The 12,326-nt window shown below is 48.0% G+C and overlaps 1 protein-coding gene across 1 annotated transcript in view; it reads right to left on the minus strand.

The window, feature by feature from the left end:
* Positions 1–12,326, minus strand: part of Myo1f (myosin IF) — a 59,416-nt gene that overhangs the window by 25,205 nt on the left and 21,885 nt on the right. The window contains exons 7-15 of the mRNA XM_008844580.3: positions 9,600–9,731; positions 9,308–9,442; positions 7,862–7,994; positions 7,490–7,686; positions 5,334–5,414; positions 5,119–5,205; positions 4,178–4,264; positions 3,535–3,702; positions 2,239–2,324 (exon numbers count right to left, since the gene is read on the minus strand). Of these exons, the coding sequence (XP_008842802.1) occupies positions 2,239–2,324; positions 3,535–3,702; positions 4,178–4,264; positions 5,119–5,205; positions 5,334–5,414; positions 7,490–7,686; positions 7,862–7,994; positions 9,308–9,442; positions 9,600–9,731 (1,106 nt within the window). The remainder of the gene's footprint in view (positions 1–2,238; positions 2,325–3,534; positions 3,703–4,177; positions 4,265–5,118; positions 5,206–5,333; positions 5,415–7,489; positions 7,687–7,861; positions 7,995–9,307; positions 9,443–9,599; positions 9,732–12,326) is intronic.

Genomic DNA, 12,326 nt, shown 5'->3' on the forward strand with positions numbered 1-12,326 from the left:
CACTGTTGGGGCTGGAGAGATGGCTCAATAGTTAAGAGCACTAGCCAGCTGCTCTTGCAGAGGACCTGGGTTCAGTTCCCAACTCCCACATGACAGCTAACAGTCATCTGTAACTCCAGTTCCAGGGTATCTGATACCCTCTTCTGACCTCCATGGGCATTTCAGGACACAGGTTGCACTCACATACATGCAGGCAATACACTCATACACATAAAATAAAAATAAATAAAATATAAAAAAAGATTTATTTTATGTGTTTGTGTGTACCTGAGTATAAGTATGTGCACCATATGTGTGTACAGGTCAGAATAGAGTGTCAGATTCCCTGGAACTGTAGTTACAGGCAGTTCAAAACTGCCTGATATGGGTACTGGGAACTGAACCCAGGTCCTCTGAAAGAGCTCTTTACCACTGAACCATTTCTCCAGCCCATTATTTTATTTTTGAAGCAGAGTCTCACATAGTCCAGGCTGGCCTCAAATTTGCTATGTAGATGACCTGATTCTTTTCTCAGTCCACAAGTGTACTTTGTATAACTCACGTGTATGTATAGATTTGTGTAACAAATTTCATAATTAACATTTCTTCTTTTCCCTTTAAAATTTTTTTATTTATTATTTTTATTTTATGTGTATGCGTGTATTGCCTGCATGTAAGTGCACCCGTGTTGTGCAATGCCCGTGGAGGTCAGAAGAGGCTGTCAGATCCCCTGAGACTGGAGTTACAGACAGTTGTTAGCTGCCATGTAGGTGCTGGGATTCGAACCAGGGTCTTCTGCAAGAACAACCAGTGTTATTAACTGCTGAGCCATCTCTCCAGCCCCCCTTTTCCCCTTTTTTGAGATAGGGTCTCACTATGTAGCCTTGGTCTCACTATATAGCCTCACTATGACCTGGAATTTGCTATGTAGGCCAGGTTGGGCTAGAATTCACAGAGAACCACCTGTCTCTGCCTCCCAACTTCTTTTACATTTAAAAAATATATGTTTATTTTTTATTTTATGTGTGCATTTGCTGGCATATATGTATGTGCATTGTGTGGGCATCAGATCCTCCAGAACTAGACTCATAGGTAGTTGTTAGCTGCTGTGTGGGTGCTGGGAACTGAGCCAGGGTCCTCTGGAGGAGCAGTATGCACCTTTAACCACTGAGCTATCTCTCCAACCTTCTTTAACATTCTTTAGGGCTGCCTTAAATGAGACAAGGTGCTCTGGACAGAACACTTCCCTAGTAATGAAATTCCCATTCGAGAGGTGGAGCCAATTCTTGCTCTGGGTTTCTAAGACCAGTGTTTACTGATTCCAAGTACCTTGTCTGCATCTTTCCCTATTTGCCTGTTAATTTATTTAGATAGGGTCTTTGTGTGTGTGTGTGTGTGTGTGTGTGTGTGTATGCACCATGGAGGTCAGAGGATGACTTTTGAGTGTCGTTGGTCACCTTTCCACTTTGTTTGAGATGGGGTCTCTTCTTAAGTCAGGTTGGATGGCTCTCAAACTTCAGGAGATCCTTGGGTCTCTGGGTCCCTTTTCCCCAAGGCCTAGTGGGATTACAGATGCTTATGGCACTACACTGAGCTTAGGTGGGATCTCGGGATCCAAACTCAGATCCTCAGGTTTATGCAACAAGTACTTTACCAACTAAGTCATCTCCGGAGCCTGTTTGTTTTGAGACAGGGTCTCACCTGGCCCCAGCTGACCTCAAAGTTACTATGTAGTTGAGGATGACCTTGAACTCCTGATCCTCTTGTCTCTACCTCCCAAGTGCTGGGGTTGCAGGAATATACAACCGTGCCTAGTTTATATAGTACTGGGGATGGAACCCAGGTCTTGCCTAGCACATCACCTGCGCTAAATCCTCAACCCCTGTAAGGTGTGTTCACTTTGTTTAAAGGGCAACTGTCCAATCACTGGGCTCTTGAGGGGAGGAGCTCCAGATGGGAAAGGAAAGCAACTAACTCAGAGACTTCCTCTGGGAAAGTGCCCTGGGGGTCTGAAGAACAGGATTCATTTCTCAGCTGTGTACTTGGAGTTTCCTTTTTCCCTTGTCCTGAGACTGGAACCCAAGGCCTCACATGCTCTAGGGAAGCACTCATCACTGAGCTACAGAGCCTTTAGAGTTTTAAATCGGAATCACGTCTTGGCATGTAGTGTGACTGAGTCCTGGGGAAGATAGAGTGGTCCCCAGCCCTCCATCCCTCTGAGGGTTCTGCCCGAAGGCCCCCACACCTGGGACTACTCACTGTTCACTGGACTGCATCAGTTCTATAAGGTCAGAGAAGAGAACATCACGATTCCTCTCACAGAAGCCACTGACGTCATAGGAGACCTGAAGGGAGACAGTGTTGAAGGTTGGTGAGGTGCAGAGACTTTCATATATGGATGCTGAGGCAGGTGGGCCAGGAGTCCTGTGGGGTCTGCTCAGGGTGAGACAGCTTGGGGTTCTGTATAGTTTAGAAGAAACTTCAACAGCTGGAGCTGTTCAGAATAGTGAGTTATAAGCTGCTGCTTGGGTCCTGGCTGCCTGGAAGTCTGTTCTGGAAATTGGGAGATGAAGGTTGGGGTCAGAGGTGAGGGGAGGTGTTCAGGCTGAGGATCAGGGCTGCAGTTTTGATCAAAAGCATATAGCCCAGGTTAGCCTCAAACTCCCTATGTGGGCAAGGATGACCTTGAACTTCTGATCTTCCTGCCTCCATGTCCAAGTGCTGGGATTATAGATGTGTGCAACCTTCACATGACAAGGGAATGAATAGGTTTAGCGCCTCTCTGCTGTAGATTCTTGGAGGGAGGGGCTTCAGCCAGGAGATGGGCTGAGACTGCTGTCTAAGAACCAGTCTATTAGTGGTCTTGCTCCTGGCTGTTGCAGCCCTGGCTGAGGGAGATGTGCTGCTATGTCTTATTCTAGGGGTTGATGGCTGGCAGCATAGGCTGGAGACCTCTGGGAATATCTGCTCCCTCTACAGAGGTCATGGAGGCATGCCAGGAACATCTCAGAGGAGGTGGCTGTAGCTTGTGCAGATTAGGGAATTCTTGTAGCCTCTGGGAGGGGTGGGATGGGGCTGCTCCAGTCCATTTTTGGTTGCTTGTAACCCAGGTCTTGGGTTTTGGGGTGTTTGCTTTCCAAGTTGGAATCAGAAGGTGAGGGTCATGTTTCAGTCAGAGGGTTGCAACTCATATTGGGCATTGGGGTGTCTGGGCACAGGGAAGAGCCCTGGTCTTCGGGGAAGTCTCCAACTGGTTTCCATGGTGTGGTATGTACTGCGCCTTGTCCCTAAGGCGCTGCCGTGTTAGTTGGGCAAACTGTGGACAGAAGCCAGTGTGTGTCCGCAGCCCTGGCTGAGGGGACATGTGTGTGTTGGGGGGGGGGCAGGCAATCTGAGAGCAAAGGCCTGTGGGTCATCGGGAAGGTTCCGGGTTCTGGTCAGTAGGGGGCTCTCTGGAAGAGGGGCTCAGCCTTGTGGATTGGAGGTCCGCCATCCTGAGTCCCGGGATCAGTGAGGAACACAACCGCTCAGGCAGGGACTGGGAGTTGCACTCACTTTGCCTGCGTAATGATGGATGACGAAGCCAGCGCTCCAGCTGTTGAAGTGCTCGTGGGTGCCCACCGCCGCCTGCAACTTCTGCAGCAGGGTCTGGTCCGCGCCTCCTCCGGTGGCGTGCATCGTGGCACACACGTCGTCTAGCACGCTCATGATGCCTGGGGGGCTCTGAGGGGTAAGCAGAGTCCCGGCTCAGCCTGGCTGGGGTCCTGCCTCATCTCTGTGGTCAGCACTGGGTGAGCTCTGGGTTGGGGCAGAGGGCGCCTAAATACAAGGGCAAAAGGTGGTGGCTGGGATGCTGTGTGTGTGTGTGTGTGTGTGTGTGTGTGTTGCTGTGGAAATTTCCTGGGCTGCAGGGAATCCGTGCCTCTTTCCTTTCTCCACACTGGTATCACTTGGGAAATCTATCAGTTTCGATCCCTGTAACTCTGAAAAGGTTACCTAGGGAAATGTTTGTTGAGTGACTAAAAGAAAGGGGCAAATGAATCAATGAATGAGATGGTTGGAAGATATTTCAGCTGTGCTCTATCTTCTTGGCCCCTAGAGTGTCATAAATCCTTCCCAGGTTCACCCTGTCCAGCTGGGGGTGGTGGTGGTGGTGAGGGGGTTGTGAGAGCCTTCCTAAAGTCAGCTCAGCTCTCACCAGCTTATTTTCGATGAGGTCACACACGACTTTGTTGTTGAAGTACTCAATGGGGGTCCAGCGGATGCCCTCTTGCACATATTCCTCCTGGGGAGTGGAAAATGGGGGTAGGAAGGGGAGTCCATGAAGAAGATGTGGCTGTGGACCCATTCCATCCCTCAGGGCTGCCTGACAATGAAGCCCAAGTATGTATTTGTGGCAAGGTAAGCTAGAAGACCTATGGAATGAAATCCCAGCCTCTGGTCCCCACTGACCTACAACCAGCAGGAGCTGGTGGATAAGTACCCCAACTTTTCCACTCTTCTGCTAGACCAACTCTGTGACTTGTTTTACGTCTCAGCAGAATTGAAGCACAGCTGCCCGAATTATAACCTGCTCAGTAGAATTTTATTTGGGCTTTGGGCTCTTCTTATTTTATTTTTGAGACAGGGTCTCGTAACCCAGCTGACCTTAAACATCATATGTAGCCGAGGATGACCTTGAACTCCTGATCTTCCTGCCTCTACCTCCTGAGTGCTGGGATCATGGTGTGTAGCTCCATTTGTGCAGCGCCGGGGATGGAACCCGGGGATTTGTGCATGTCAGGTGAGCACTCTGCCAATTGAGCTACATCCCTAGCCTCCTTTTTCTCTTTATAAATTGATTAGCCAGTGGCCAGATATGATGGCACATGCCTTTAATACCAGCACTAAGAAGTCAGAGACAGGTGGGTCTCTGTGAGTTCCAGGCCTGCCAGGGCTCCATAGGGAGACCCTGTCTCAAAACAAACAAAACAACACAAAAGATTATCTTGGGTATTTCATCATAGTAACAGAAAGCTGACTCTAACACAGTGAGTAGAGAGAAGTGGGAACGGGGTGTTTGTGGGGTCCCCCAGTGGCTCAGTGACCCGATGCTTGAATTCAGAATCCTGTTCTAGGTGGCTTGGTGTTCTGGCGCACCTGCTCTGCCTTCAGGGTGAGCTCAATAAAGATCTGCTGCAGCTTTTCATTGACGAAGTTGATGCAGAACTGCTCAAAGCCGTTTTTCTGCCGAGGAAGGAAAAGGGTTCTTCTGTCTGTGGGCTGTGCTGGAGGCTCTCATGGCCACTGAGTGGGCTAGGGTGACAGGCAGGACAGGATATGGGGTAGGGATTGGGGGAGATCAGGGGCCAAACCTGGAAGATCTCGAAGCCGTAGATGTCTAGGACACCAATACTGTATTCTTCCTGTGGCTTCTGCATAGCGCGGTTGATGGCCTTGGGGCAGGTGGGACAGAAGGTCAGCATAGGGCCAGCCCACACAGCCTGCCACCATACCACACAGTTTGCCACCACAGCACACAGCCTGCCACCACTCTCTTGATATGATAGAAAATATGATAGAAAATGCTTTTTTTCTAATTCTCAATCTCTCTCTCTCTCTCTTTCTCTCTCTCTCTCTCTCTGACTGTGGCCTATGTGGTGTGTGAAAGAGACTGTGTGTGTGTGTGTGTGAGAGAGAGAGAGAGAGAGAGAGAGACACACGGAGACCAGAGGAGGACATTGGACATCCCCCTTTATTGCTCTCCATGTTACTCCTTTGAAGCAGGATCTCTCCGTGAACCTGGAGCTGGCTGGCAACAAGTCTCCTCCCTGAATAGCAAAGGTTTGCAGGTGTGTAAGACCATGCCTGGCTTGTTACATGGGTGCTGGAATCCAAACTCAGTGACTTGTGGTGGCCTAGTAAGTGCTCTTAACCACTGGGCCACCTTTCCATCCCCTTGATATGCTTTACATCTATCTATCTATCTATCTATCTATCTATCTATCTATCTATCTATCTATCTATCTGCCTATCATATATCTATCCATCTATCTATCTATCTATCTATCTATTATCGCTATCCATCATTTATCTATCATCTATCTGTTATCTATCATCTGTCTATCTTTATCTATCTAATCTATCATCTATCTATCTATCTACCTATCTATCATCTATCTATAATCTATTTTGTGTGTGTGTGTGTGTGTGTGTGTGTGTATGCATATGCCACAGCACGTGTGGAGGCCAGAGGACAACTTTGAAGAGTTGATTCTCTCCTACCATGTGGATCTCAGGGATCCTACTCAGGTCAGCAGGCTTGGTGGCAAGCATTTCTACCTTCTAAGTCATGTCACTTCATCCTTTGCCTGCCTTGATATCTTTTTAGTGAAGTTTATGGGCTTTATCCCCTCTCAGCAGATTTTTCTCTGGCCTGTGTCTAGTTTTCTCACCCCCATTCAAGAAATCCAAGTATGGGAGCTTTGTCACTCATGACTCCAGAGTCAGATCTCCCACTTAGCCTATGCCCTGCCTTTAATCCCAGCATTGGGGAAGCAGAGGAGGGCAGATCTCTGTGAGATCAAGGCCAGACTGGTCTACATAGTGTGTTCCAGGCCAGGTGAGACTATAGGGAGCCCCTGTTCCAAAAAAACCAAAAAATAAAATAAAAAGCAACTGCAGGTTGACTATCCCTAATTGGAAATATTTTGGCCCAGAAGTGTTTTGCATTTCAGTTCTGGGAACACATTTACTTCTACCTGAGCCATCATGAGCATGAGACTCAAGTTTGAACATGAAATTCATTTACATTTCATATATAGCACATGCACTATTTAGCAGTCAATATTTAATTTAATTTAATTTTATGTGTATGAGTGTACTGCCTGCGTAAGTGCACTGGTGTTGTGCAATACCCTTGGAGGTCAGAAGAGGGCATCGGACAGTTGTTAGCAACTATGTGAGTGCTGGGAACCAGACCCAGGTCCTCTGCAAGAGCCGCCAGTGCTCTTAACCACTGAGCCAGTTCTCCAGCCCCACATGCACTATTTAAAATAAAATATTTTATATTTTCATTTTATGTGTTTTGCCTGCATGTATGTACACCATATGTGAGCAATGCCCTCAGAGGCCAGAAGAGGGCATCAGATTCCCTTGAACTGGAGTTACAGTCAGTTGTTAGCTGCTATGTGGGTACTGGGAACTGAACCTGGTCTTCTGCAAGAGCATGAATTGCTCTTAACTGCTGAGCCATCTCTTCAGCCCTATCAGGCCCAATTTTTAGTGCACCTGTGGTCTGGCTGTGGCCCCATGGAGTCAGGGATGGAATTTTCCACTTGTAGTTTCATATTGGTGCTTTTTCAAAAGTTTGGAATCTTGAAGGAAGTGTTTTGGATTTCAGATGCTCCCTACCTCCAGAAATTGTTGAGAAGGAAAGTCAAGCCTGTTTTCCAACCTTGTCTTTTCCAAGCACTGTGGGTTTGGTGGGCACTAGACATCCACCAGGCTCCCCAGCCCTGTTCCCACTCACCTCCACCAGGAAGTCAAAGAGGCGGGCATAGAGTCCCTTAGCCAGGGCATCACGGGTGTAGGCCGCCTGTTCCACATTGAGGGTCACGTCAATGGACTCACTGCGTCCACCCCATTTGCTGTCCATCTTACGGCTGGTCAGCTTCTCCTGCAGCCGCCCACTGTCTATGCCCAGCAGGTAGGCTGGAAAGGCCAGGACTGCCAGGCCAGGGCAAAAAGAGGCAGCTGGTCAGGCTCCTGGACACTTGTGGGTGCCTCCCTTCCTCCCTAGCTTGCCCCGTGATTCCAACATAGTTCTCTTGGAATCTGAGTGGGAAGAAGCAGTCCATATGCACGAGGCTGACACCCTTCCTTCAGTATCGCCCACACTCACGGTCTGTGCTCTCCACACGAGCGTAATTCCCCTCTTCACAGAAGCTGATGTTCCCCAGGTGCAAGATCCCTGCCACGAGCTGCAGGACCAGCTGCTGCACACTGGATGGAATTCCAATGACCTGCATGGCATTCTGTGGGTAGGACATGGACAGAGCTTATGCCACCAGCTTTGTCTCCACCCTGGCCCCAGCATCAGGTTCCTGAGGCCACAGCATAGACTTAGGGAGACAAGCTATTTGGATACTTGGTCTATCTGTGCGTATGCATGCTACATGTGTGTTTGAGTGTTATTTCTCAGGCTCTGTCCACCTTGTTTTATGAGACAGGGTCTAGACTGGCTGGCTGGTGAGCCCTGGAATCTGCTTGTCTTTGCCTCCCTAGCACTGGGATGATGAACACCTATCACCATGCCTGGCTTTATTATTTTTTAATGGGTGCTGGAAATTGAACTCAGATCCTCATGCTCGTATCATGGGCACTTTAGCAACTGAGCCATCTCCCCAGCCACCTGATTTGCTCTGTGTGTGTGTATGTGTGTGTGTGTGTGTGTGTGTGTGTGTGTGTGTGTGTTATGCACATGCATGCATGTGGAGACCAGAGATTGATATTGGGTGTATTTCTCTATTACTCTCCACCTTTTTTATTTTTCGGTCTTTTTAAAAACAGGGTTGAGACAGGTTCTTTCTGGAGCCCCAGCTATGGAGATCAAGCTGGCTGGCCTTGATCTCACAGAGATCTGCCTGCCTCTACCTCCTGATTGCTGGGATTAAAGGCATGTGCTACCACACATGGGTTTCTTTTCTTTTTTTAAAAAAATATTTATTTATGTTTATTTTATGTGCATGAGTGTTTTACCTGCATGTATGTAAATGTACCATGTGTGGGCAAACCTGGAGAGGCCAGTGTCAGATTCTTGGAACCGGAATTATGGACAGTTGTTAGCTGCCATGTGGGTGCTGGGAACTGAACCTGGGTCTTTTGCAGGAGCAGCCAGTACTCTTAACCACTGAGCTGTCTCTCCACCCTCATCTTATTCTTTAAATTTTATATGTATGAGTGTTTTGCCTGCATGTATTTAAGTGCACCCATGCTGTGCAATGCCCACGGAAGTCAGAAGAGGGTGTCAGATCCCCTGGAACTGGAGTTTTGGATTGTTAGCTACCATATGGGTGCTGGGAACCAAACCTAGGTTCTCTGCAAGAGCAACCAGTGCTCTTAAGCTCTGAGTTGTTTTTCCAGGCCCGTATGCCCCAGCTTCTTTATGTGAGTTCTGGGGATCAAACTAAGGTCCTCACGCTTGCACAGCAAGCACTTTACCACTGAGCCATCTTCTCAGCCCCCTGTGTGTAACCTTGGGTAAGTGCCTGCACCTCTTTCTGCCTCAGTTTCCTGATTTGTAACATGAGAGGACTCTGTGAAGGCTGGAGTGGAGGTTGGCGCTCACCAGGGTCTCATTGAAGTCACTCCGGTCATCAGTGCCTTCCACCTTGTAGGTGTCTGATTGGTTGAGATAGTAATAGTAGTCAGGCGTCATGAGCCCCAGGTTCTGCCGCTGCTCCTGGGAGGCCCCTTCCAGAAGCTGGAGGGTGTAGGAAGCTCATGCATCTCCCCTGGCCTCGCATAGCCATTGTGGTCATCCTACCCTCCCACACATGCCCTTCCCATTGTCTCCTTCTTCCATCCCGGATCCAGGCTGAGCCCCCTCTGCCCCCAGGCCCACAGCCCCCTCCCTGCACCTGGTAGTAGATGTGGAAATTCCTCTCGTTCTCATTCTGCATAACCACACGAGACTTCTCAAGCAGAAAGTTGGAGATCTTGCCTCCATCTGGCTCCCCACCACGGCTGAACTGGATCTCAAAGTACTTGCCCTGAATTGCAGAGGATCACCTCAGCCCATCCCAGAGTCCCAAGAGGGCAGGTGGGGCAAGGATTAGCACCTCATGAGCCTGGCCTCGCTTCTTTTACCCCTGTGCCCTGAACTCACCTTTGTCTTTCTCTCCCCTCCACTCACTTATTTTTGTTGTTGTTGTTATATTAATATGTGTGTGTGTGTGTGTGTGTGTGTGTGTGTTTGCGCACACATGTGCATAGGTGAATGTTAAGGTGTGATTGTGGAGGCCAGAGGTTGACATTGATTGTCTTCCTTGATTGCTCTCTACGTTGTATATGGAGGCAAAGTCTCTCACTTGAACCCAAAGCTCTCTGATTTGGCTAGTCTGACTAGCCAGCTTTCTCTAGGAATCCCATCTCCATCTCCCCTGTGCAGGCCACCCGACATTTATACTGGTGCTGTGTTGGGGATCCGAATCTGGTCCCCACACTTGCATGGCAAGCGCTTTACCTGGTGAACCATCTCTCTGGCCCCCATGCCTCTCTCTCTCTCTCTCTCTCTCTCTCTCTCTCTCTCTCTCTCTTGCGCTCTCTCTCTCGCCCCCCCGCCTCTCTCTCTCTCTCTCTCTCTCTCTCTCTCTCTCTCTCTCTCTCTCTCTCTCTCTCTGCACATGTGCACATGCTTGCGGATGCCAGAGATGGATGTAGGATGTTTTCCTTGATAGTTCTCCACCTTGTTTTCTGAGACAAGCCCTCTCACTGAACCTAGAGCTCACTCATTCAGTTAGCCTGGCTGGCCAGCAAGGTTTGAGAATCTTCCTGTCTGTGCCTCCTGGTGCTGGGATCATAGGTGTGTGCCATCTTACCCAGTGTTTACATGGATGCTGGGGACTAAACTGGCTTGAGTGGCCAGTTCTCTACCAGCTGGGCCATCTCCTCTGTCCCAGCCTCTGTGTTTATACAGGATGCTATTGATCTCAGTGAACACCTGGTGTCTCCCCTGAGTTTTCCTTGCGCTCACCATTGGGTTCCCAGGATGGAATCAGGTTATCAGGCTTGACAGCAAGCACCTTTACCCATTGAACAATCTCAGGGGACTTTATGTTTACATTTGAAAAGTTTCAAGTTTGGGGGCATTTTGCAGTTTAGGTTTTTAGCTTAAGGATGCTCAGCCTGAACAGCAGAAATGTTAATGGTGGAATCTAAGCCGCACACAAGTGTGCACTGTATCCAATTCAACATTGCTGCGTATTTGAAAATGTTGATGGTGGAATCTAAGCCACATACACGAACGCTCACTGTATCCAATTCAACATTACTGTATATTTGAAAATTTCAGCATAAAATTGGAAAAATGCTGAAAATACAACCATATAAAAGACATGCAAAGAAAAAAAAAGCAAAAAATGAAAAACACACCTCAAACAATATAGTAATATTCACAGCAATAGAGCTGGGTCGTGGTGGTGCACATTGTAATCCCAGCATTTGGGAGGCAGAGGAAGCTCAGTGAGCTTCACATCAACCTGGGCCATGTGAGGTCATGTGTGAGAAACAAAGCAGGGCTGGAGAGCTGCCTCAGTGGTTAAGAGCACCGGCTGCTGATGCAGAGGACCCAGGTTCTGTTCCCAGCACCCACATGGCACCTAACAAACATCTGAAACTCCAGTTCCTGGGGATCCAATACCTTTTTTCGGCCTCCTTGGGCATTGCACACATGTGGTGCACTTATATACATGCAGGCAAAATACTCATACACAAAAAATAAAAATAAATAAAATCTTAAACAACAAAACACAAAACTGGGCTGGAGAGATATTTAGCAGTTAAGAGCAAGGACTGCTTTTGCAGAGGACCAGAGTTCAGTTCCCAGCACCCATGTCAGGCAGCTCACAACTGCCTGTAACTCCAGTTCCAGGGGATCTGATGCCTCTGGCCTCCACTGGCACTTGTACTCACACACACTCCCCCACATACATGATTAAAAATAATTTAAAAATCCCTCAAAACCATATTAGAACAAAACAAAATACTCCCTAGAATGTTTAGGAGAATCAAAATTCATATTAGTGACAGGAATCTATTAAGCTGTTTCTATGTTCAGGCATTGCACTGAAATTAGTGATGTCTGTGCGATAGAAATTAACACCTGTCAACAGAGGGCACACAGGAAATTACATTATTTTTCTTCTGGGACACACAGCTAAACAATGACATAACCAGATCACAATTTAGATGTTTACCTGTTCTGTTTTCTGTTGAGCCTACTACAACACCTGATGATACAAACACAAAATCCTAACAAGCCTCCTTAAAAAAAAGAAAAAAGGAATGAGCGAATAAATTGTCCGTAAACTGTGCAAAGGGACAGAGGTAGTGTGTGACTACAGTGACGGGTGAGTTTAACGGTGTTACACAGAAGTGTCATGGTCTCCATAGTTCTACTAGTGGGGGACTCTTTTTCAAACAGACCATAAGGAGGAAGTGCATCTTCCAGCCTCAAATAGAGCTGAGTTTTCTTAAGGCTTTGATCCTCTCTTGGTCTCTCACTCTGTCCCTCTCTCTGTCTCTCTCTGTCTCTGTCTCTCTCTGTCTCTCTGTCTCTGTCTCTCTCTCTCTCTCTCTCTCTCTCT

This window comes from Nannospalax galili, unplaced genomic scaffold (assembly GCF_000622305.1).
Source record: "Nannospalax galili isolate Female #2095 unplaced genomic scaffold, S.galili_v1.0 scaffold262, whole genome shotgun sequence".
Taxonomy (NCBI): Eukaryota; Metazoa; Chordata; class Mammalia; order Rodentia; family Spalacidae; genus Nannospalax; species Nannospalax galili.